This window comes from Dendrobates tinctorius, unplaced genomic scaffold, assembly GCF_039654945.1.
Source record: "Dendrobates tinctorius isolate UK_male_01 unplaced genomic scaffold, ASM3965494v1 ptg000032l, whole genome shotgun sequence".
NCBI classification, from domain to species: domain Eukaryota; kingdom Metazoa; phylum Chordata; class Amphibia; order Anura; family Dendrobatidae; genus Dendrobates; species Dendrobates tinctorius.
In genome coordinates, this window is record NW_027361700.1 from 5,017,501 (window position 1) to 5,044,008 (window position 26,508).

General features: G+C 46.6%; 1 protein-coding gene across 3 annotated transcripts in view; it reads left to right on the plus strand.

Annotated features, from left to right (window-relative positions):
* Positions 1-26,508, plus strand: part of STAT3 (signal transducer and activator of transcription 3) — a 140,090-nt gene that overhangs the window by 65,289 nt on the left and 48,293 nt on the right. For all 3 annotated transcript variants that reach the window (XM_073572340.1, XM_073572341.1, XM_073572339.1), the window contains 6 exons: positions 1,522-1,620; positions 2,702-2,797; positions 2,880-2,961; positions 10,763-10,857; positions 12,473-12,624; positions 14,808-14,966. In XM_073572340.1, coding sequence (XP_073428441.1) covers positions 1,522-1,620; positions 2,702-2,797; positions 2,880-2,961; positions 10,763-10,857; positions 12,473-12,624; positions 14,808-14,966 — 683 coding nt within the window. The remainder of the gene's footprint in view (positions 1-1,521; positions 1,621-2,701; positions 2,798-2,879; positions 2,962-10,762; positions 10,858-12,472; positions 12,625-14,807; positions 14,967-26,508) is intronic.

Consider the following 26,508-nt stretch of genomic DNA (forward strand, 5'->3'; position numbering starts at 1 on the left):
AACCTGATATTTACCTTAGAGACCAGCTCCCAGCGCCTGCTTAGAGTGCTGGGTGCCTCGCTGATCGTTGGCTCCCGCTGCCACACGCAGCAATGCGCACTGGCCAGCAGGAGAGCAACGATGGAAAAATGGCCCAGGCCGGTCGCTGATCCCTGTCTCACACACACAGCGATCTTGCTGGTGAGATCGCTGTGGCGTCATAAAATCAGCGATCTCGCTAGCGAGATCGCTGTGTGTGACGGGGCCTTTAGTCTTGCACAGTTCTATCCACCGTAACTGTTGCTGAGTAGTCTTTAGCATATTTCTTCATTATCCTTGCTCCTGCCACCTACCCCCATCCTCTCTTCCTTCCTTGCTGCAGTGTTACTTCTGCACCTCCTTGTTGAACCTGAGCCAGCAACTCCTGCAGAGCCATAAATAAATTTCTGGCTGTTATACAATGTGGACAGAGGGGCTCGCACAGCCCCCAGCAACACAGCCAGCCTAATAAATGTGGAAATAATGCTAGAGAATCTGTGGTTGCTTCCAGCTACAGACAAACTGTGCCATGTATTTTCCATCGCTGCCACTCCCTTTGTTAGGCTCTGTTACTTTTATATTATCCCCGCGTATAAGGGCGTACAAATATATGACCATAAACCTGGAGCTGTGAGTACAGGACTTGTTTCCAGCAGTTGCTTTATATTTTCAGCGAAGCACATAAATTCAGGATGCATTATGAAGTTAAAATATTACACTTTTATTATAGTCCAGTTATTGTCCGCCGGCAACTTTCTATGTGTTGTAAAAATTACAGCTCCCATCCTGCTCACAGTTACTTGACCTTAAGAAGACGGGAGCATTTTTGCACAGTGGCCCTCCTGGACATCTGCTAAGTGAGCGCGGCTGTGCTGCCTCTCCCAGCATGGCATTTGGGCATACTGTGAAAAATCCTTAGGGCATGTTCAACACGATGCATTTGCTCTTCAATTTTATTTCTGCAGTTTTCTGAATTTGCAGTAAAAAAATGTGGCATATTTATCACGATTTCAGAAATTTGCTGCAAGAAAGCAAAGTGCAAATACATGGTGTGTCTGTACTTTAAGTAGACTATAACCCCATCATTCTGCAGTTTTAGAGGTCCTAAATACTGAAAGCCCACCAGTCAAGAAGTGATTGCACTTCCTTGAAAGTTGCCATATTTCATTTGGCTGGAAAAACGCCTTACGATAAATTGCAGGCAGATTTATAAGGAAACTGAACAGATGGAGATTTAGACTTCTTAGAAAATATTGACCATAACTTGTATTTTATTCACTAATTGCTCATTCTGGGCTCAACAGTCTAGGGGGCGGCCCTAGTCAGTAATTAGGACCACCCCCTTGACTGCTAAGTCCAGAATGAGCAACTTGAGTATGATGGTGCTCAGCGCCTTCTTCGCTTGCCATGCTGACCACAGACTGAACAGCATTTATAAACTGAGAGGTCAAATATCTTTTTCACTATATTTCCTTTAAATCCCTGTGGAATCTGTTTTTGCAGAGCAGATACCTGGAAAAGCCAATGGAAATTGCTCGTATTGTGGCCAGATGCCTGTGGGAAGAGGGGAGGCTTCTCCAGACTGCTGCCGCTGCTGCTCAGGTTTGTGTTGACGCCAAGCACATCTGTGTGGGCAGCGTTGTCTGTTAAGTCACTTTATGTTACATCTTTCAATGTGTTGTGACCTTGAGTATATGGTAAAGTAGAATAGAATGGGGGTGTCTTCTTTTCATTTTCCCTGTTATGCAATTTCAAATTGCATAATGGCATCGCTACCATAGAGACATCACTGCCATTGTCTGTACTGCAGCCCTGATCTACTGATTAATCTGATGTATTGTGTATGACATCTCCTAGCCACCTACACGTACACTTCGCAAGTACATGTCTGTAGAAAACAGTCATCTCGAGAACACGTATGGATTACTTATTTACAATGGTAATTTTAAAGAGGGGATTTTCCTTTTTATCTTCTAGCTTTTATGAAGGCTTTTTTAATTACCGTTCATGTTTTTATTTTATTTTTTTTAATCTCCCCCAGTCATTGCAGCAGCTGCTGACAAATATTTATCCAACAATTAGTAGTCAATCAAGCACTTTGATAAAATGTAAAAAAAACTGTACTCGGACCTAATAAAAACCCATGTGACAAAATGGCATGTTCAAATCAGAGGAAAACTTCCCAAATGGTAAAGTTATGATTGATGCTTTCAGAAGTGATACTTCTCACTCATAAGGATATGAATAAGAAGTATCACTTCGAAACGCTTCAAACATAACTTTTTTACCTTTTTTAGGATATTTTCCACTGATTTAAAATGCTATTCTGTCATATGGTTTTTATTGGATACAAATACAGTTTTTTACATTTTATCAAACTGCCGTATCAACTCCTAATTTTTGGATTGCCTTTGCTGTGGAATTGTCGTTGGATACGTGTGTTATTCCACCGACAAATATTTGCCTGCATTGGTTTTCAGGTCATTTGCCTGAGAGAAAAAATGTATTTCCATGAAACATGCTGCTGCTATGCAAAAAATATCAACAAACATATGTTTAGTGTTTTAATCATCCCATTCACTGGAATAAATGTATTTTGTTACGTATGCTGAGCAGTGTGGAAACACACACACATTTATGTACAGCCTATATATTCCCAATCCGGATGTATTCTCCTTTTCAGCAAGGAGGGCCAGCGTCACACCCTACCGCAACTCTGGTGACCGAAAAGCAGCAGATGTTGGAGCAGCACCTGCAGGATGTCAGAAAGAAAGTCCAGGTACTCATTGCGTGGCTTCGTATTCTATTCAGTACTTCATGTGCTGATTTCTGCTAATCCATGTCTGCCTTCTTTTTCACAGGATCTTGAACAGAAAATGAAAGTCGTGGAGAATCTTCAGGATGACTTTGATTTTAACTACAAAACTTTAAAAAGCCAAAGCGGTGAGTTAATGCAGTCAACGCTCTAAAAGAGAAGATGTCTGGATGATTGCACAACTATTGCAAAATGAAAAGCACTGAAAGTGGTGGGGGGGGGGTTGGTGATGTTCTACCTGGATGGGAGGAACCTTCTGCAGCAGGAACCATTCACCCCACTGCAGGTGAATGGAAATAGATGGTGGAAGACCCTTTCTGCAGATAAGGAACAATTTTCTTTGTTTTTTTTAGTTTAGTGATCTTAATAACTCAGTCCGTGCTCTCCAAGGCACTGGAGTCAGTCTGTGTCCATTTTGGTGGAGTTGGTATAAAATCGTCCGACTCTTAAATTATATAATAAATTGGGTGCAGTAGTACAATGCCAGATGTACCGTGAATGGTTCCATAAGCATTTGGGAAAGTTATGAAAAATATCTGTTCTGTTCCTGATCTGAGGATCTCGGCTTTTAGTGAAGATGAATCTGAGCTGCTCTTTATGTACGTGATCAGTAGTGACCAGTGCTGTAGGGTCAGGAGTCAGGGAAATTGCGGAGTCGGAGGTTTGGCTTACAGATTCCACAGCCCTGGTGCTCACGTTACTGATCCTGAATGCTGCTGTATCTGAGCCTGTGTTGTTTATGGAAGAGTAGTAGTTGTATGAAGTTTGGGATTGCCTGTGGGAGACAGGACATGAAATGTAAGAAAATCCCTTTTATATATAAAGTAAACATAGAAGAACCTACTTAAAGGGCTTGTCCAGGACTTTTTTTTTTTTTTTTTAACTATATTCCGTAAAACTAACATGCATGTAGTTGCAAGCAGAAGCAACTACCTGTATTTTCTACCTGGTGTTCACTGAATACTCCTGTTGGCGATTCAGCTGCTCCATGTCAGCAGAGCAGCTCTCCTTTTTCTAAACTGCTCTTTCAGCTGGATTTAACTGCCGACGTCATGCTGATTGACAGCCAGCTTCCCTCTATCAATCAGCATGACGTCAGCAGTAATGGAAGAGAAGTCGCTGCTCTGTTAATTTGACGTCATCGGAATTGACTGGATCACCGGTAGGAGTGGTATGTGACAAATCGGCACTGGTCACAAGGAGGTAGTTAACAACTATTTGCCTGCTAGTTCTTAGGCACGTAGTGAAAAAAATAAATGGTACTTGGTTAACCGGACTCCATATATTTTGTGATTGGAAATTGTTATAGCATTGAGAAATAGGATGTCTCATTTTTATGATAATATATATTTTCTTCTCTTTTTTTCTTTTTTTTTTCATTATTCTTTTAATCATAATATGTGATGGTGTTTATTAATCTGTGAAATATGAAAATAGCACTAATGTAAAGAGAATGTTGTAGATGTTTTCTCTATCGCTTCATTGGGGGACACAGAAACCATGGGTGTATTCTGCTGCCACTAGGAGGCTGACACTATGCACAGAAAAAGGTTGGCTCCTTCTCCGCAGTATACACCCCACCGAGCGGCACTAATTTCCTCAGTTTAGCTTAGTGTCAGTAGGAGGTGGACACGGGTCTTTTCATTAACCCCATTTCTACCTCCGTGTGCGTAGTCTTTCTTTTCAGGTACAAAGATCCCAAGAGGGATACAGAGTGATTGGTCACATCTGTAGTCCCACAAAGAGACTATTAGTACGGCGTGTACTGCCACCCCGTATCCTCATAGCTCTCCACGGCAGGACCAAGAGCCCGAGCACGGATGCGTGTCGGGCGTTTCAGCTAGTCCTCGCCCCCCGTCTCCCACCCACTCGCCTACTAGAGCCTGTCGGTCTGGAAGAGACGCGAACATCCTTCTCTGGACGTTGAGGTAATATCTTCCTCCGCATGTTTGCCCTCAGAAGTCAGGATCTCTACCCGGGCAGTGACAGGGTAAGTATGGGATCCCTAAGTGGCTTTTCCCCCAACGGCTCCTCTCAGCAGCCTCTTTTCCCTGGCCCCCCTCTCCGGCCGCACTTATCTCATTTCTTCACAGCAGCCGGGCTGTAGGCATGGATCCTTGAGGAACGCTCGCCGCGGCAGTGCAGCGTTACCTCCACGCTGCCTGGCGGCCACCACATTTACTACAGGCCCCGGCTTCAGTTTGGGCCTTGTTCGGCGTCGCGGCCACGCCCCCGCCTTCTGCCTTAGGCGGGCTTCTCTCCCGCCCGTTCTCGGCCCGCCCACCGCTCTCTCCCTCGGCATCTGCGCCCAGGAGGCGGCGCTCAGCCCCCTAGCCTTCCTATTGGCAGCGGGCGGCGCCATCTTCGGCCTGTCTTACTGCGGTTAACCCCGCCCTCTCCTTCCTGTGTCCTCAAAGAAGAGCGTGCTTTTATCCGGCTCCTCTCAGGCTGCCGCCATTTTACCAGCCTGTCAGCCGGACTCCATCTCTCCTATCTGTGGCCCTGCAGGTTCAGGCGAGCCGTACGGCATCGCTTGCTGGAAGCATCTCAGGACACCGGACCGTGAGTAAGCTCTGCTACTGCAGACTGACACCCTGCTCTGCCTCCTGTCCCCCAACCTTCCGGCACCCCTTCAGTGTCTGTCCCTCATTATGTCTAACTCTAAGTCTGATCGTGTTCGTCCCCCTGCTTCCTCTACTGGCACTTTGGTCATGTTCTTTGCATGTTCTTCTTGCAATCGCAAACTTCCCTCAGGTCAGTCCACTCCCCTCTACCTCGACTGCAGCAATCCCATTCAGCCCGCCGCCCAGGAGCCCCCTACTGCTCCACATGAGAGTGAATCCCCCATTCCTGGGTGGGCTTCTTCTCTATCACAATCAGTGGCGGATCTCACCAGGGTGTCTCAGTCCCTAGTGGCCATTCTTGATATGTTGCCCCTGGACACTTCTGCAGAATCCAGCAGGTCACAAGAGGCTCCATCTGAGCCAGCCAGCATGAGCCGCAAAAGACCCAGGCAGGATCTCCAGCCGGAATCCTCCCCTCGCCCCATCTCCCCACATAGTCCTTCCCAGCAGTCTCCTTCCCGTGCCTCCTCACCCAAGTCAGGCAAAGCATTCTCGGATGCGCCATCCGAAGAGATTTTAGAGCTGGATTTGGACCATGCCGCAGACATGAAGGTTACGGTACAGAACCTAATTGCAGCGATTAACCACACTTTCGAGATTAGACTCCCCTGCGAAACCCTCAGATCAGGAGGTTTCATTCAGGCGGGCAGAAGCACCTTCCAGAGTCTTCTCTTTTCACTCTGAGTTTGACAAGCTCCTTACTAGGGAAAGAGAAAATCCGACCATGCGCTTTCAAAGAGAGAAGCGTCTCGGCGTGCTGTATCCGTTTTCTCAACAGCTCACTGACAACTGGTCGGCTTCCCCCTCTGTAGACGCTCCTGTGTCCAGACTATCTAACAATACGGTCCTTCCGATTTCAGGTGTGGCGTCTCTAAAAGATTCTAAAAGACAGGATCATAGAATCCTTAGCAAAGTCAGCATTCGAAGCGGCTGCTACGGTGCTAAGTCCGGCCTTCGCTTCCACTTGGGTGGCAAAAGCCATAGCTTGATGGAGCCAAGGCATTCTTGATGGAGCCCAACCAGAGCGTCTGGCTGAGCTAGCCAACCAGATCTCCCATGCAGGGGAATATTTAGTTTCTGCCTCCTTAGATGAAGCATCTTGCGCAGCTCATGCGTCCAGCAACATAGTTGCAATTCGGCGTACTATTTGGCTCAAGGCTTAGCAGGCAGATTTGTCATCAAAAAAGTCCCTTACCAATCTGCCTTTTCAGGGAGCCTGTCTCTTCGGATCCCAGCTGGACCAGATTATCAAAGATGCCACTGGGGGCACAAGTTCCCTTCTCCCTCAGTCCAAGCCTCATAGACCTCCTCCAAGGCGTCAGTTTTGGTCCTTTTGGTCCTTCCACCGGGTTGCGGCGGCAGAACCTTTTTCCAACCAACAAAGGCCACAAGCATGCCAGGATAGGAAGAAGGTGTCCTTTAAGCCCACTCCCTCCTGGCGATCTCGCTCCTCCCAGGGCAGATCCTCCAGGTCCAGAACTGGACGGTCCACATCGGCATGACTATCAACAATGTTCTGAGGCGCCTTCCCAACTGGGCGGTCGACTTTTTCTTCAGAGACATCTGGCTTGCCTCAGTGGAAGACGCTTGGGTCAGGGAAGTTGTATCCTCAGGATACAAAATAGAGTTTGTTTCTCGGCCCGGGATCGCTTCTTCAAGTCCCGACCTCCAAATGACCCCGCCTTAGTTCCGGGTTTCTTTGCATCCATCGCCTCTCTTCTCCGCTCCAGGGTGATTGTGCCCGTTCCCGATACAGAATGCTTTACAGGGTTTTACTCAAACCTGTTTGTAGTGCCGAAAAAAGGCAGCACGGTTCGGCCCATTCTGGACCTCAAACTACTGAGCAAAAGGGTCCGCCTGCGGCATTTCAGGATGGAATCCTTTCGTTCAGTAATCGCTTCCATGGAGGCACAGGAATTAATGTGCTCAATAGACATTCAAGATGCCTACCTTCATGTTCCCATCTTTCCCGGGCATCAAAAATTCCTGCGTTTCGCTATTCATCAGAACCACTACCAGTTTGTCGCTCTGCCGTTCGGGCTCACCACCGCGCCCAGAGTGTTTACAAAGATCATGGCGGCGTTGATGGCCCTGTTGAGGATCAGAGGTCTCGTCCTCTTTCTGTACCTCGACAACATTCTAATCAAAGCTCAGTCTTTTCACCAGACTCTCCAAAGTCTTACCATCATTCTTGACACCCTGTCCAGTTTCGGGTGGCTCGTAAACAAAAGAAAGTCCTGCCTTGTTCTGACTCCACATCTTATGTTTCTAGGCTTATTGTTCGACACCTGTCGATTGAGGGTCTTTCTCCCAGAAGACAAGATGATCTCTCTGCGGCGAGATGTATGATCACTGCAGAGCCTACAGCATCCCTCTTTCCGGTCTGCCATGAAAGTCTTGGGAAAGATGGTGACAACGGCCGAAGCGATTCTCCTTGCTCAGTTTCATTAGAGACTGCATCAACAAGCCATCCTGTCCCGGTGGAACAGGTCTGTCCTTTCCCTGGATCGTCCAATTCACCTCTCGTCCCGGGTCAAACAGTCCCTCAATTGGTGGCTGACGTCACCTCATTTCCCTAGGCCGGTCAGTCCTTCCGATTCACTGGCAGATTGTGACAACGGACGCCAGCCTTCTCGGCTGGGGTGCGGTGTTTCGCAATCAGACGGTTCAGGGTCGGTGGTCGGCTCAAGAGACAACCCTGCCGATCAACGTCCTCGAGATACGGGCGATTTTTTTTGTCTCTCATTCACTGGGAAAGGCTTCTCAGGGGTCTGCCGATCCGAATTCAGACAGACAATGCCATGGCGGTGGCTTATGTCAACCACCAAGGGGGGACACGGAGTTCCTCGGCTCTAGCGGTGGTGTCCAAGATTCTCCACTGGGCCGAGGTATCAGTCCCAGCGATATCCACGGTGCACATTCCCTTGCGTGGACAACTGGGCTGCCGATTTTTCTCAGCCGCGAGGGTCTCGCTGCGGGAGAATGGTCCTTACATCCGGACATCTTTCATCAACTTTGCCGTCATTGGGGAACTCCGGACGTAGATCTGCTGGCATCTTGCCTGAACAGGAAAGTCCCACAGTTCGTATCCATGGCTCGAGATCCTCTCGCAGTGGGCGCCGATGCTCTGACCATCACCTGGTCTCAGTTCAAGCTCCCCTATCTGTTCCCTCCCCTTCCTCTTCTTCCCATACTGTTGAAGAAAATCAAGGCAGAAAGGGTACCAGTCATTCTCATCGCTCCGGATTGGCCCAGAAGGTCTTGGTTCGCGCACATCGTTAACCTTCTCGTGGACGTCCCCTGGAAGCTTCCGAACAGAGCAGATCTGCTATCTCAGGGTCCAATCTGCCACCCCAATTCTCTGCCGCTCAATTTAACGGCGTGGCTGTTGAGACCATGGTTCTGAAACAGTCAGGTTTTTCGGATCGGGTTATTCTCACCATGATGTGGGCTAGAAAGCCATCGTCTTCCAGAATTTATTATCGTACATGGAAGGCCTATTTCACTTGGTGCGAGGCCAATGACATTCCGCCCATGTCCTTTTCACTCCCTTCTATCCTGTCGTTCCTCCAGGCAGGCCTAGATGCGGGCCTTGCCCTCAGCTCTTAAAAGGGTCAAGTCTCAGCGCTTTCCATTCTTTTCCTGAAGACGTTGTCCTCCCGTCCGCAAGTCAAGACTTTTCTTCAGGGAGTGGCACTCCCGTGGATCCATGGGATCTCAATCTGGTCCTGAAGGCTCTACAGGGTTCACCCTTTGAACCTCTCAGGGAAGTTTCCCTTTCCCTTCTCTCCTGGAAAGTAGCCTTTCTGGTGGCCATCACCTCCATCCGGTGCGTGTCTGAATTGGCGGCCCTTTCTTGTCGCTCTCCTTTCTTGGTGCTCCACCAGGATAAGGTGGTCTTGCGGCCCCCGCCTTCCTTCCTAAGGTGGTGTCCATTTTCCACCTAAATGAGGACATTGTTTTTCCGTCCTTTTGTCTGGGTCCAATCCACCCTCTTGAGCGCTCCTTGAACAAGCTAGACCTGGTCAGGGCGATGAAGGTCTACCTGGCTAGGACGGCTCCCTTGCGGAAGACAGACTCTCACTTTTCGTCATTCCAGATGGGGCGCGGAAAGGTCAGCCGGCCGAGTCCAAGGCTACTATTGCTCGCTGGATCAGTTCGGCAATTTTGGAACCCTACCGGGTCAAGCATTGAGTGCCTCCTCCTGGAATTAGAGCTCACTCTACCCGGGCAGTGGGTGCCTCTTGGGCGGTGCGCCACAGAGCCTCCGCGCTGCAGCTTTGCAAAGCTGCAACCTGGTCTTCGATCCACACGTTTGCCAAATTTTACAAGGTCCACACCTACGCTTCGGTGGACACCAGCCTAGGCAGAAGGATCTTGCAGGCGGCGGTGGTGAGTTCTCGGACCTAATGGAAGTTTGCTTCTCCCTCCCCAGGGACTGCTTTGGGACGTCCCATGGTTTCTGTGTCCCCCAATGAAGCGATAGAGTAAACAGGATTTTTGGGTTGTTTACCGTAAAATCTGTTTCTCGGAGCCTTCATTGGGGGACACAGCACCCTCCCATGTTTTGCAACTTCTGTTCTTTTGTTGTTTGTTGATTACAGTTGAGTTGTCTGTTGTGTTTTCACTCTAATTTGTTACTTCTACTGCTTTCTCACTAACTGAGCAAATTAGTGCCAGTCGGTGGGGTGTATATTGCAGAGGAGCTAACCTTTTTCTGTGCATAGTGTCAGCCTCCTAGTGGCAGCAGCATACACCCATGGTTTCTGTGTCCCCCAATGAAGGCTCCGAGAAACAAATTTTACGGTAAGCAACCCAAAAATCCTGTTTTTGTTCTGATCCAAAGTGAGATTGCTGGATCACCAGTGAGGCCGAAGTAAGAGATTAGGCATTCCAATATGACGAGCGCTCAGAGAAAAGAATGCACACTTGTGAGCAGAAAAATTATTTTTATTCATATGCAAATACTTTTTGTTCTTATACCTGTTACAAAACCATTTCACTAATGTAGCCCCCTTCCTTGTTACCCAGGTCATGATGACTTTATTTATCACGTACCCATAACAGATTTTTCAGAACTGCGAAACATTGCATAGAGATAAAATGACATAAAATCCTTGACTATAAGACTGGGTAATACAAGACAAGATGTAGAACAGAGAGGAAAAACTTCAACCCTTCTGTATCAAGAACATGAAAAATCGAGCTGTGTTTTTAACTCTTGGTTGACATTTTTTCATTTTATATAATATATGCATTCCAGCTCTTTCAGCTCCTAATGCTTATTTTTACTCTTACATTATAGATCTTTCAGATCTAAATGGCAATAGCCAGTCAGTGACGCGGCAAAAGATGCAGCAGCTGGAACAGATGTTGACTGCTTTGGACCAGTTACGAAGGGTAATAATGCAATCTGAGCTGCTTACACCTAATATCATGTAGTAAACTTTAGATACCTGCTACATAAAGCAAGCTTTGAGAGGTAACTTAATTCCCAGTGTCCCAACTACCAGAAATGTGTTGAACCCATTGTAAACAAGTTTCTCCAAGAAAACCTGATATGACGGTGTCCCTGTAAATTTACAATGAAGGCCAAGGGCTTGAACACACCCAAAGTCCTGTGAGATTTGGAATACATTTAGGCTGTGTGCACACGCTGCGGATTAGGTGCGGATTCATCCGCGCGGATTTTGTACAATCCGCAGGTGAAACCGCAGGTCAAAAGACCTGCGGTTTTACCTGCGGATTGCTCTGCGGTTTTGCCCTGCGGTTTTTCATCTCCTCAATGGAGGAGATGGCAAACCGCAGGAGAATTCGCAGAAAGAATTGACGTTTCAATTCTTTCTGCGGATTGAAAACCGCAGATAATCCGCGCGGAAAATTCCGCACCGTCTGCACTGCGGTTTTTGATTCCCATAGGGAATCATGGTACTGTACACTGCAGCAAAAACTGCTGCGGGTCCGCAGCGGCCAAAACCGCTGCGTAACCGCAGCAAAATCCGCCCATGTTGCGTTTTTAAGCGTTTCGGCATCGGCAAGGCCGCCGCTGAAGCGCTTAAAAGACACTAGTTAAAACGCATCCCATGGGATTCTGCAGTTGCTGTGCCAATGCTGCGTTTTTTTCCGCTGCTGAATTGCATTGCGGAAACATACACAGCATGTCCATTAATTTGGTGGAATCGCGGCGATGGGATTGCATCGAAACGCTCACTTTACGCATGTGGCTATGCCCACCATGCGTGAAGTGAGCATTTCATGTGCAGATGAAGACTCCCCTCCAGATCCTGGGTACCATATTCCTGTTAAAAATAGAATTAAAATGAAAAATAGGGATATATTTACCCTCTGTTGGCCCCCGGAGTCCTCCCGGTCCTCAGTGGTGCACGCGGTGGCTTTGTTCCCAGGCGTGATTCGCGCCAAAATGACCTTTGTGACGTCGCAGTCGCGTGACCGCTACGTCATCAGAGGTCATTCTCGCAAAGAATCACTGGGAACAGAACTTGCCGGCAGCAGGAGATAGGGGGCCAACAGGAGGTGAGCGTATCCATATTTTTGATTTTTTTAAATTATTTTTAGCATTCTATCTTTTACTGTTGATGCTGCATAGGCAACCTGTCAATCACTTTTCCAAGCATAACGCTTGTATTTTGCGGGAAAACGCATGCAAATTCCGCATACGTTTTACCAGCGGCGGGGAGTTGCGGAAATGCTGCGGACAATTCCGCAGCATTTCTGCAACATGGACACATAGCCTTAGACTATGATTGTTTTTCAGCCAACCCACATTTGTGCGATATATATTTTTCCGAGGGCAGCACAGCTAAAATAAAACATATTCTTTCTTAAAGAGGATGTCAGATTTCGGATATATATGGCATATCTGTAGCATAAGGCATAAATGTGGATTAACACTTTAGGAAAATACTCTACAAGGCCTATCTCTGAAACTAATGTGTATTTTAACAAACTGTTTTGACTGGCTTTCTGTATGTAATGTTATGTTTTTTAATTACAGACAATAATCAGTGACCTCGCTGGTCTCCTCTCCGCCATGGAGTATGTCCAGAAGACTTTAACAGATGAGGAGCTGGCAGACTGGAAAAGGAGACAACAGATTGCTTGTATTGGTGGACCTCCAAACATCTGTCTTGACCGACTGGAGAACTGGTAAGAAACATGATGGCAAGCGGCTTTGGGGTTAAATATTTCACCTTTGCTGTCCTGTAACTAGAAGAAAAGCATGAACATGAGTTTGCTATTCTATGCTACAGATGTCAGATTGAAGAGGAGAGTATGTATTTTATGTTTTAAAGTGGTATTTCATACTAAAGTATGTGACTTCCAATGCCCTACTGCTCCATTCAAAATCTATGAGAACAGTCCTCAAACACAAATTATAAACTTTTTCACTACATGGGGAGGGGAGTAGAGAATCTGGCACAGGGAGAGTGTTTGTAAATGGTGGTTGACTAGAGCAACAGCTCACAGCAGCTTGTAAAGAGCATGAACTAGGCAGTTAAAACATCACTGTCAGCATGGTGTTTTAAGGCCCCGTTACACATAACGATGTCCCAGCGATCCCACCAACGATCCGACATGATGGGATTGCTGGGACATCATTAGGCTGATCGCTGGTGAGCTGTCACAAGACAGCCACTCCAGCGATCAGGACCAGAGACGCTGGACACTAATATAAACATCGGGTATCCAGGAGCCGCGGCTCCTGGATACCCGCTGTTTACCTTGGAAACCGGCGTGCACGCTGGTTTCCAAGGTAAACATCGGGTATCAAAGAGCCGCGCGACTCCTGGATGCCCGATGCTTACCTTGGAAACCAGCGTGTTTACATTAGAAACCAGGGTCATTGATCGCTGGTCTGTCGCTGCCACACGCAGCGATGCGTGCTGGCCAGCGGGAGATCATCGATCGAAAAATGGCCCAGGCCGATAGAGCACGATCAGCGATAACCGGCAGGGGGGGCAGTCGCTGATCCCCGTCACACACAGCGATCTCGCTGGCGAGATCGCTGTGTGTGACGGGGCCTTAAGAGAGAAGGGAGCAAAATAAGGTAATCATCAAATTTATTTCAAGGATTCATAACTTTGCAAAGGCTGATCAATAATTAAATAAAAAAAAGTATAGTAGATCTTTAATACCAGATAACTAGCAATGCCAGTGGTGGAACCCTTGCTGATTTAGCATTTGTCATCCAGCCATCCATTGGATGTTCTTTTGGCTGGAATACTTACTTAACTGGCAAAGGCTGTTTATGTTCCATTGTAGTTAAGGTATTCAAAGAGTAGTATGTACGTGCTGGCAAAAGAGGTAAATGTGTGTAAATGTTTTGTGAGAGAGATTTTGCCTTATGTGTACATGCATAAACCAAGAAGACAGTATTTATACTGACTCCTAATGAAGAGAACCATGAATGAATGACAAATAATTTTATTTAGCCTATTAAAATACATAAAATGCTACCTGTATTCATAACAAACAAACATACCCCAGGGGAATAGCACAATACAGGAACACAAAAACCTCAAAAAATTCCCATAGGCATACCATGTGTGAGATGAAATAGTAAACAAGTCAATATTACATGTGGAGAGAGGGCCAAAAACATCTTTATTATTAATTGCCCAACGGCATTAAATTACTTAAAGTACCCTTTTTCCTAGGAATGACCATTTATAATAGAGTTATACCACAATAAGTTTGCAAATCGCATGAGTGCCAATGATCTAAGAGGTGTACTTACTGAAGGGAAAAGAAGCAAGCGGGCGAAACGCGCGTTGGGGCGCGGGGTTATCACTGCGGGCTGCAATCACCTCTTTTCCCTTCAGTAAGTACACCTCTTAGATCATTGGCACTCATGCGATTTGCAAACTTATTGTGGTATAACTCTATTATAAATGGTCATTCCTAGGAAAAAGGGTACTTTAAGTAATTTAATGCCGTTGGGCAATTAATAATAAAGATGTTTTTGGCCCTCTCTCCACATGTAATATTGACTTGTTTACTATTTCATCTCACACATGGTATGCCTATGGGAATTTTTTGAGGTTTTTGTGTTCCTGTATTGTGCTATTCCCCTGGGGTATGTTTGTTTGTTATGAATACAGGTAGCATTTTATGTATTTTAATAGGCTAAATAAAATTATTTGTCATTCATTCATGGTTCTCTTCATTAGGAGTCAGTATAAATACTGTCTTCTTGGTTTATGCATATTGTTAAGGAAGTGCCATTGTAGCATTAGTGGACCTTTTTTGGGATTAACTTATGTGTACATGGCAATATATCTTGTAATGTCTTGATGAGTTTAGACTTCCGTTTTTTTTTTTTTCCACAGGATAACGTCTCTGGCTGAGTCTCAGTTGCAGACCCGACAGCAGATAAAGAAGCTTGAGGAATTGCAGCAAAAAGTTTCCTATAAGGGAGACCCCATCATTCAACACCGTCCCATGCTAGAGGAGAGGATTGTGGAGTTATTTAGAAATCTCATGAAGAGGTGTGTAGGCCCTGGTGATCATGTAACATATCTGTTTTCCACCATACCATGACAACCTCTGTTTGTGCTTCATTAGGGCATGTTTACATAATAAAGGGAACCTCCCCTTATGATAAAAAAAATGTGAACCACAATAAGAAAAAGTGACTCCCACTCTATTGGAAAGAGAACAACCATACATTGCTTGCATGTAATATAATATAATATAATATGTAAATTTGTAGCCAGACAGGACTGATTGTCAGGTATGAGAGAAGATGGGCCAATTCAACATAAGCATCTATGGATAAAATGGGATGTGTTCATCTGGGTTCTGTTAGTTTTAACAGCCTGAACAGTTATTGCTGTCAAAACTATTGAAAAGCTTTATATACACCCTAACAGTACTGCTAACAGAAGTAGTTGCTGTTTACTGCACTTTGTACTCTCTCTTTTATCACTGGGTTATTACTTGAGAATTGTCATGATTAGAAATAGACTCTAGAAAAGAGAAGACTTAGGGGAGACTTAATATATATGTACAAGTATATCAGAGGGCAATACAGAGATCTCTCCAATGAACTGTTTGTACCAAGGACTGTGACAAGAACAAGGGGGCATTCTCTTCGTTTGGAGGAAAGACAATTTCTGCACCACCATAGTAGAGGGTTCTTCACAGTAAGAGCTGTGAGACTCTGGAATTCTCTTCCTGAGGAAGTGGTGATGGCCAACTCACTGAATGAATTTAAGAAAGGAATGGATGCTTTTCTTGTGAGTAACAGTATAGAAGGTTACGAATAACAGAATATTATAGGGGAAGGAATTTTTTTCCCTATGGAGAAAATTAGCTTCTACTCTGTGGGTTTTTTGCCTTCCCCAGGATCAACAGTGCAGAACAGCTGCACTAAAAATAGGCTGAACTAGATGGACATAAGGTCTTCCTTCATCCTTCAAAACTATGATCCTGAACAGTAAAGTTCGGGGTCCGTACTGAACACCTACTGTTCGGGCATGGACTTCACCAGTAAGTCTGTGTTACTGTTCGGTTTTGTCACCCCACACACTGGGTGTTTCTTGATACTGATTGGCGGTAAGATTAATACCACCGGTCAGAGCGCTGCGGCTACCACGCTGTCGTCTGAAAAAGTTTACCCCTGGTCAAAGAGGCATCCACGGATGGGACTACTACTCCCATCAGCCTACGCCTGCTGCCGCTAATAACAGCGAGAGGAGGCGGCTGATGGGAATATTCATCAGCTGGCACTGCGCTATAAATAAATAAATAAAAATTACATGAGTTGCCCTGTATTTTTGTTAACCAGCATGTCAAAACTGACAGCTGCAGGTTGCAACACCCCAGCTATCAGCTTTATGATAGCTGGTTATCCGGAATAGAGGGACCCCCACACTTTTTTTTACCAAATGTATTTAAATAATTAAAAAAAAATGGTGTGTGGTCCCCTCCATTTTTGACAAGCAGCCAAGCTAAAGCAGACAGTTTGACAGGGGGCTGATATTCTCCGTCTGGAAAGGGGTCATGGATCTTGCCCCCCCCCCAGGCTACAAATAACCCGCAGCTGCCCCAGAAAAACTTTACCCGGCTCTTCCCACTTACCCTGTGGCGGGGTTTGTGGGGTTGATGTCACCTCTGTATTGTCTGGTGACATACTGTAAATAAACACACATCCAGTTTATCCCCTTAGTGACAGCCAATTTGGTAGTTAATGACCAAGCCAATTTTTACAATTCTGACCACTGTCACTTTGAGGTTATAGCTCTAGAACGCTTCAACGTATCCCACTAATTCTGACAATGTTTCTTCGTGACGTATTGTACTTCATGATAATAGTAAAATTTATTTGATATAACTTGCGTTGATTTATGAAAAAAAATGGAAATTTGGCAAAAAAAATTTAAAATTTTGCAATTTTCAAACTTTTAATTTTTGTACCCTTAAATGATAGAGTGGTGTTACACAAAATAGCTAATAAATAACATTTCCCACATGTCAATTTTACATCAGCACAATTTTGGAAACATAATTTTTTTTTGTTAGGATGTTATAATGGTTAAAAGTTGACCAGCGATTTCTCATTTTTCCAACAAAATATAGAAACCTTTTTTTTTTTAGGGACCACCTCACATTTGAAGTGAGTTTGGGGGGGTCAATATAACATATAGAACTTTTTATTTCAGATCTTTCGCTGTTGATGTTGTGTTGGGTATCGCTCTATGATAATCATGTGATTGTACACTGAATATTGTATTTTCCGCTAATTTTGTCACTTTGTGTATTTTTTTATGCACCATGCTGTAAATAATTTTTTATATATTTTTTTATTCTATATAAATATTTTTCATCAATATATATTATAAATTTCTCGCCACCTGTATGTATTTTCCCCTATTTTCTTTTGTTATGTTTTAATATTTAATAAGTAATAAAAATGTGTTTTATTATTTTGGTTGTGTATCACGTTTGTAGGTTCTATATTTACTACAGTGGAGACACAACCCTCGGTAATATTGAGTTGAATTTATTCTAGGGTCAATACCCACAAAGGTGACACCATTCTGAAAACTGCACCCCTCAAGGTGCGCAAAACCACATACAAGAAGTTTATTAACCCTTCGGGTGCTTCACAAGAACGAAAGCAATGTTGAAGGAAAAAACATTTCACTTTTTTCTCCGGAGTACGCCAATACCCCGTATGTGGGGGGAAAGCCACTGGGCGCATGGCAGGGCTCAGAAGTGAGGGAGCACCTTTTGATTTTTTTAAACGCAAACTTGGCTGGAATCAATGGTGGCGCCATGTCGCGTTTGGAGACCCCCGATGTACCAAAACCGTGGAACCCCCCAATTCTAACTCCAACCCTAACCCCAACACACCCCTAACCATAACCCTAACCCCAACACACCCCTAATCCCAACCATAACCCTAACCACAAACCTAATCCCAACCCTTACCATAATTACAACCATTACCACAACCCTAACTTTAGCCCAACCCTAACTGTAGACCAACTCCAACCCTAACTTTAATCTAACGCTAACCCTAGTGGAAAAATGGAAATAAATACATTTTTTTTTATTTTATTATTTTTACCTAACTAAGGGGGGGGGGTGATAAAAGGGGGGTTTGATTTACTATTTTTTTATTTTAATCACTGTGATATACCCTATCACAGCGATCAAAATGGACCAATATGAAAGATTTCCTATTGTTGCCGGGCACCGACCGGCAGGCGCACTGCGCATTCGCCCGCCATTTTCTTCCCGGAGTACGCCGGCGTCAGGGGGACTTCACGGGGGATGCAGGGACACTGAAGGTACAGGAATCGGATCGGTGGACCCCATTTCTATCTCCTCTGATGTGCTATCACATTAGAGGAGAGAGAAATTAAATGCCAAATTGGACTTTTTTTTTTTCTTTGCGGTCGCCGTTATTCGATGAATAACGTCGATTGCAACACCGGGGTCAGTAAAAATCGACCCAAATCATGTTCGCTGGGGTCTCGGCTATCCTCGGTATCAGAGACCCCGGAGAAATACCGACTCTGGGGGGCGCTATAGAGTTATTTCTCAGCGCCGTTAAAAGGCGTATCGGCGGTCATTAAGGGGATAAAGTCCTTTATTTGAAATAAAAACAGAAACTTTTTACGTCGAGTCACGGGTGCGGGCTCACACTGTCGATTGATAGCGTGGGAGCTGCGACTCTCTGACCTGTGATAATGATCTTACCACCGATTAGAGGCAGTGTTAGCAGTGCGGCAAACACCAGATGTTCGGGACCCCCATTCATGGCAGTGGGATCCAGGATCAGGTACTGTTCTAGTAACCGAAGCAAACTTTTTTTTTTTTTTTTTTTTACTGTTCGGCCGAACCCGAACATTCAGTGATTCGCCCATCCCTAGTCATGATTGTATTTGCATATAGTTACAAGCCCTCTGGTCTTTGTGGCGACTCTACTCTATTATCTGAATCACTAAGAAAAGTTTAGCTACTAAATTTATCATATTCTCTAACCACAACTCAGTTTGTGAAAATTCTCATGTAAACGAACATTGCTGTTCACATAAATAATCATGCTTACTGTAGTTTTCACACTCACTTACTCTTCACACCTAGCTATACATACAGAATTCTTTCATTGCCGCCCAATCGTTTAAATTCCCAGCTTTGCATTCTCTGACGTGATTGTGTCATTTCTGTGATCAGAACAATAGAAAAGGCCCAACTTACAGGTGTAGTCTGGACACTTTCTCCTGTGCCCCATATGCTGCCTCACTCATTTATTTCACCAGTCACTACTTTATTCAGTTATATGATTACCCAAAAATATTATTTTCAAATTTTATTAACACTTCAGTAACATTGAATTATCTCCTTCATGACATTTGACTTGCATATAGCTCACATGCTGGGAGCATATGTATGAGCAAAGGCCACTACTTATTTGATAGGAGTCATATGTGTAGCACAGCAAGCTAATATCTGTAACTGCTGCAGTCAATAGTGGCAGCGGCATCTAAGCGGTTACACAGATATGGGGGCCCTCTGTCATTTCATCAGGCGCGCCACAATACAATCACTTGATGAGTTGATTGTCACGGCAGCGTGGGGGCCTACTGGAAGCCCTTTGTCATGTCACTACTTCTATACATCCCTAACAATCCAAACTAATAAAATATCCCATTATTTACCCCTATATTGCATAAGAATAAAATAAAACGTATGAACACCAAAATGCTTCCAATAAGAACTACAGTTCATCCACCCGTACTAAAAAGCCCATACAACTTTAGTTTCCATAGTATGGTGACATAAAAAAAGTTTTTTGTTTTGTTTTTCCTTTTTGAAGAACATAAAACAAAGTAGAATGCAGCAAATTTATATAGTATTTCTTTCTTTATCGCCTTATTGGGGGGACACAGAATACCATGGGGTGTATGCTGCTGCTGCTAGGAGGCTGACACTATGCAAAACAAGAAAATTAGCTCCTCCCCGGCAGTATACACCCACCGACAGGCACCAAGCACCTCAGTTTGTGCTTAGTGTCTGTAGGAGGCGGACCGGGATCTCCCCAGATCCGCATTTAATCCTTTTCTTTTCAGGTTTTAGTTGTGTTTTTTAATGATTTCCCCTTTCTTTTTCAGATACAGCATCAGGAAACGGGATGTGAGTTCATCCTGCTTTTCCTATTAATGCGGCTGAGCGAGCAGTGTGTTGTCACCCACATTGCAACTCTCAGGACCGCAGGCAGGACCTTCCCCTATCACCCTCGGGTGCTATGGGCTTATAACGGTGGCCGGTCCTAGCCGAGTACCCTCCTCACCCCTCTCCCGGGACAGGGCTGAGAGGAAGACGGCGGTCGCCAGCGGTGACGTTTCCCCTACCATGGCCGTCTTCTGCACCATACGGACATAGTGCGGGTACTGAGGATCGTTTCTCCCAGCGGCCTGCTGGCTATCGTGGGCCCCTGCGGTCGTCATCCTCAAGGACGTCAGGTAAGCGGATCCAGATGTCCCCTCCAGCCCCGCTCTCAAATATGGCCCCTAGCCCTGCAGCGTTACAGCCAGTACTGCGCTGTATTAAAATACAGCCCTGCACCGCGCTATCAGGATCAGTACCTTTTTGAATTTCCCGCCAGTTTTCCTTCTCCAAGCGCTGTTAGACGCGCTTTTCATCGGGGGGTTCAGCGGTGGCCGCCACAGGCAGCATCCTACCCGGTGGCTGCCCTGTCCCTGTGACTTTCCTATCCCTGTGGCCTCCCGGTCTCTGTGGGTCCTGTCCCTGTGGTTTCTTTGCTCCGGGCGCGCCGTCGCTCATGAGGGCAGAGGGAGCACTTTCACTTTCGTTTTAAAAAAAAAAAAGTTAAGGAAGCTTCTCCCCTCTCCCTGCGCGCGCTTTCTTCGCGCACTTTTACAGCATATCACAGGGCTGCTTTCACTTCAGCCCTGTCAGTGGGACATTTACCGCGCCCCCTCCTCGGTCCTCTTCCAATCAGGGCTTGGCGATTAAGCCCCGCCCATCGCTAGCGTCTCTTCCTGCCTCTTCACAAGATTTCTTTCTGGGGGACACAACGCTGGTTTTTCTCCACCTGAACCTCGGTAGGCTCGGCGCTGCTTCAGCTGACGCTAGAATTAGCTCCCATCCGCAGTTCCACATCAGGCAGTGTTTCTACCCCTTTGACATATGCCCAATCCTGCAGGGGCTCTCTGCTCTAGGACCCACTGTTATTCACTACGCCTGCGCGCGGCGTAAAAAGAAGTGGGTATCAGGTCAGTCGTCTCCCTTCTGTCCGCCCTGCAGCCCTTCCTCCATGTCTGCCCCTCAGGAGCACTCCGAGCCCCGGGTTGAGAGCACCCCACCCCCTGAGTGGGCCGTGGCGGTCTCAGTCGGTCTCTGATCTCACGAAAGTGTCTCAATCTCTGGTCCAGGTCTTAGAGCGGTTACCCCAGCTATCTGCTGCCACCTGTGCGCCGACCGCCTCTCACGGTGAGTCGCCAGCACCTGACCGCGACCCTCAGACGGACAAGCCGGGTAGGGGCTCTAGGAAGCGGGTCCTGTCTGGCTCTTCTTCCAGTTCGCAGGGTCCCTCCGCTTCTCCCAGGCTACGCTCTTTGTCTCCATCCTCAACAGACGATCCTAGGTCAGACGATTCCCAATCTGCATCTGACTCAGAAGCGGACAACATAGCTAGAACTTGACATATGGTAGATAGTCTCATATCGGCTATATTCCAAACTCTCAAGATAAAGGAGGATAAGGCACCCCCTCAGGAATGCCCTGTTTCCTTTAAGAAAGCGAGGCCTCTATCTCGAACCTTTCCTAATCACAAAGAGTTTGACACTTCCTTAGCCAATCACTGGCAACATCTTGAGAAACGTTTTTCAGGCCGCAAGTATCCCTTCGATGCAGATCTAGTCACGAAATGAACCAAAGCTCCCGACGTAGATCCACCAGTTTCTCTGATTTCCTCTAAGACGGTTCTTTCCCTTCCGGACGGAGCTTCTCTTAAAGATCCAACAGACAGGCAAATAGAGTTGTTGGCTAAGTCAATTTTTGAGGCATCCGACTCTCCCCTCTGTCCTATCTTCGCCTCCGCTTGGGTGGCGAAGGTCATTTCAGCTTGGGCAAAGATTCTGCGCAAACGCATTTCAGCAGCAGCCCCTCAGGACGAGCTGGCAGATTTAGCAGACCAATTTAGTCATGCGGGCAAATACCTTTTGGCTGCTTCCTTGGACGCGGCTGGGTGCGTAGCAAGAGCTAACAGCAACATAATAGCCATACGCCGCATTCTTTGGTTGAAGTCGTGGAATGCGAATCTCGGATGCCACTGGTGGAAAGAGCATTTCCCTTCCCCAGTCCCGCCCTAAGAGGTTCTTTAACAGGAAGGCTTCTCGGCCATTTAGGTCCTTTCGCCCCTCCTCTCCCGCAGAAGGTTCATCCCAGCAGTACCGGCATCCTGCTTCCAGAGACCGGAGAAAGCCTTCTTATAAGCCAGCTCCCCGCTGGAGATCCAGAGGTCAGCCCTCCAGGTCCTCAGGCTCCCGATCCGGCAGATTTTCATCTAAGTGACGGGTCACCCCCACCTGGAAATCTTTCCAGGGTGGGAGGCAGACTTTCCTCTTTCAAAGATGCATGGTTATCCATTATCGACGACGCTTGGGTCAGGGAAATCATCACATCCGGATACAAAATCGAGTTTTCTTCTCCCCCAGTCGCTTCTTTCTGTCTCGATCCCCAAGACAGCGATCACAGATTCCAGGGTTCCTTCAGGCCGTCTCCTCCCTCCTTTCCGCAGGGGTCATCGTTCCCGTTCCTGCAAACGAACGGTTTTTAGGGTTCTACTCGAATCTCTTCATAGTCCCGAAAAAGGACGGCTCTCTTCGTCCAATTTTGGACCTCAAGTTGCTCAATAGCCACGTGAAGATCCGGAGAGTTTCTCTGTTCTGTGGACATACAGGATGGCTACCTCCACACCCCCATTTCTCTGCGGCATCAGAGATACCTCTGCTTTGCGATTCAGGACAATCACTATCAGTTTACGGCCCTCCCCTTTGGACTAGCCTCCGCTCCCCGTGTCTTTACGAAGGTGATGGCAACAGTCACGGTCATCCTTCGATCCAGAGGGATTCTTATCATCCCTTGCCTGGACGATCTCCTGATCAAGGGTTCGTCCCGCCAAGACTGTCTTCACAGTCTTCAGATAACCCTGGATGCCCTCAGCCGCCTCGGATGGATAGTCAACGAGGAGAAGTCCATCCTGCGCCCTACCCAACGTCTGACCTTTTTGGGCATAGAGTTCGACACGAACCTAGCCCGGGTGTTTCTACCGAGGGACAAGTTTTCAACCCTTTCCAAAAGGATCCAGCCTCTACAACGCTCGAGGATCAAGTCCCTTCGGTCCTGCATGAGGGTCCTGGGGAAGATGATAGCTTCCATGGAAGCAGTGCCCTTCGCACAATTCCACTCTTGCCCTCTCCAACTGTTCCTCCTGTCAGTCTGGGACAGACCTCGTTTTCTCTGGACCGCCCCATTCTTCCGCTCAGGGTCAGACAATCGCTGACTTGGTGGACATTGCCGGCGTCAGTTCTCCGTGGAAGGTCTTTTCTTCCGCCTCGGTGGCAGGTATTCACCACCGATGCCAGTCTCCTAGGATGGGGGGCGGTTTACCATCAGAAAACGGCCCAAGGGCGCTGGAACGCCTAGGAGACTCTCCTGCCCATCAACCTTCTGGAGATCAGGGCAATCCTCCTTGCTCTCCTTCGTTGGCAGCATCTCCTCGTAGGCAAACCAGTCCGCATTCAGTCAGACAACGCCACGGCTGTGGCGTACAAAAACCATGAGGGTGGTACTCACAGCAGGCAGGTAATGTCAGAAGTGGCAAGGATCCTGCGCTGGGCAGGGCGTCACGTTCCGGCGATCTCCGCTGTTCACATTCCAGGGGTGGAAAATTGGGCAGCCGACTTCTTGAGTCGCCAAGGTCTAGCGTCAGGCGAATGGTCCCTTCATCTCAGTCTTCAGTCAGATATGCCAGCGTTGGGGCACCCCGGACGTCGATCTCATGGCATCTTGGATGAACAACAAAGTTCCTCACTTTGTAGCCAGGTCCAGGAATCCTCTAGCCGTCGGTTGCGACGCCCTAGTAATTCCGTTGTCCCAGTTCCAGCTGCCTTACCTTTTCCTCCCTTTGCCCTCATTCCTAGAGTGGTCAAAAAAGATAGTCAGAGGGCATTCCAGTCATCCTAGTGGCTCCAGACTGGCTGAGACGCCCTTGGTACGCGGAGTTGGTGAACATGCTCGTGGACGTCCCACGAAGGCTTACAGACCGTACAGATCTTCTCTCGCTAGGCCCTCGTTACCACCAGCATTCTCAGTCTCTGAGTGTAACGGCATGGCCGTTGAGGATGCAATTCCGAAGGATTCAGGGTTTTCCAGCCGGGTCATTCAGACCATGATCAAGGCTCGGAAGCCAGCTTCCTCCCGCATTTACCATAGGTACTGGAAGGCCTTTTTCCGTTGGAGCGATAACGAGGTTCTTCCACTGTCATTCTCCATTCCATCCATTCTTCGTTTCCTCCAATCTGGTTTGGATGCAGGCCTTTCCCTCAGTACTCTCAAAGGCCAGGTGTCTGCCCTAGCAATCCTCTTCCAGAAGGATCTAGCTTCCTTACGCAAGTGAAGACTTTTCTCCAAGGAGTCGCCCATGTGGCTCCTCCTCATCATTCTCCGATAGATCCATGGGATCTCAATCTTGTTCTTGGCGCCCTCCAGTAGGCACCATTCGAACCAATCCAGGACATCCCTCTGTCTTTCATGGCAGGTGTCTTTTCTAATCGCCATTACTTCCATCAGGAGAGTTTGAGCTGGCGGCCTTATCCTGTCGTTCTCGGTACCTTATCCTCCACCAAGATAAGGTTGTTCTCAGGCCAGTTCCTTCCTTCCTTCCTTCCAAAAGTGGTATCTTCCTTTTCACATTAAGGAAGATATCGTCCTTCCATCGTTTTGTCCTACGCCTGCTCTTCCTCTGGTAAAGTCACTCCACAAACTGGACGTAGTGAGAGCCTTGCGTGTTTACCTTGCCAGGACCGCTTCTTTTCGCCAATCTGATTCCCTGCTTCTCATTTCTGAGGGTTGCCGGAAGGGCTTTCCGGCCTCCAAATCCACAATTCCTCGCTGGATTCGGTCTACCATCCTGGAAGCCTATCGACTTCAGGAGAAACGGCCCCCTCCGGGAGTGAAAGCCCACTCCACCCGGGCTGTTCGGGCTTCTTGGGCTGTGCGACACCAGGCTTCGGCCTCACAACTTTGCAGGGCCGCAACCTGGTCGTCTTTGCACACCTTTGCGAGGTTCTACAGGGTTCATACCCAGGCCTCGTCTGATGCAGCTCTTGGTAGGAAGGTTCTGCAGGCGGCGGTCGCGCACCGGCCAACCTAAGCCCTTCCTTCTGTCGTTCCTTTTATTGCTGTTTCCACCCTCGGGACTGCTTTGGAACGTCCCATGGTATTCTGTGTCCCCCAATAAGGCGATAAAGAAAGAGGGATTTTGGGTTCTTAACGTAAAATCCCTTTCTTGGAGCCTTCATTGGGGGACACAGCACCCTCCCTGTTTAAGTTGTACCGTGCTGGGTCTTCGAGTCCCTTGTTGGGTTGGTACATATGTTTATTGTTTTTGGTTGCTTCTCCTACTGCTTTTTCACCAACTGAGGTGCTTGGTGCCTGTCGGTGGGTGTATACTGCCGGGGAGGAGCTAATTTTCTTGTTTTGCATAGTGTCAGCCTCCTAGCAGCAGCAGCATACACCCCATGGTATTCTGTGTCCCCCAATGAAGGCTCCAAGAAAGAGATTTTACGGTAAGAACCCAAAATCCCTCTTTTATTGCCACAATCCTACTGACCAATAGAGTAGAGTTAACATGCATTATTGGAACAGTGAGCACCGTAAAAATGAAACCCAAACAACAATAGCATCACTTCTGGGCTTTTTTTCATTTCCACCTCAAAGTTTGTGTTCTGATTTTTTTTTTTTTTTTTTTGTTTAGACCTCTAACTACTGTCAACCAAAAGATTAAAACTGTAAAGTCCAGCTAAAAAAAAAAAAAAATCTATAGATAACTAATGCACAGACACTCTCTATAGTAAATGTTACAGATTTTGGAACGCGGGAATGAAAAATAAAGCTTGCTACAATGGGGAGAGGTTAAATTGCAATTTGGCATTAGTTCTGGCTATTCAACGTCTTTATATGCAGAGGGTAAAATTTGCAAAGACCGAGGTAAACTGACTAGTGAAGCAACACAACTGTCATCACTATAAACCATCAGCGCTTCCCTTTTTCTTGTTTTTGTTTGCATAACACATTAAAAGTTTCTAGTACAATTGGGGAGAGATGATTTCCTAATGCAATGCGTTATTGATGGGTTTAACATACAACAGTTGAAGGTATCAGTGTAATATTACCTGGCAAACCTCAGAAATTCAACTAAATCAAAGGGAAAAAAGATACAAATTAAAAAAAAAAAAATAGGAAACAAAAGAAAATCCAGAGAAGTGAACT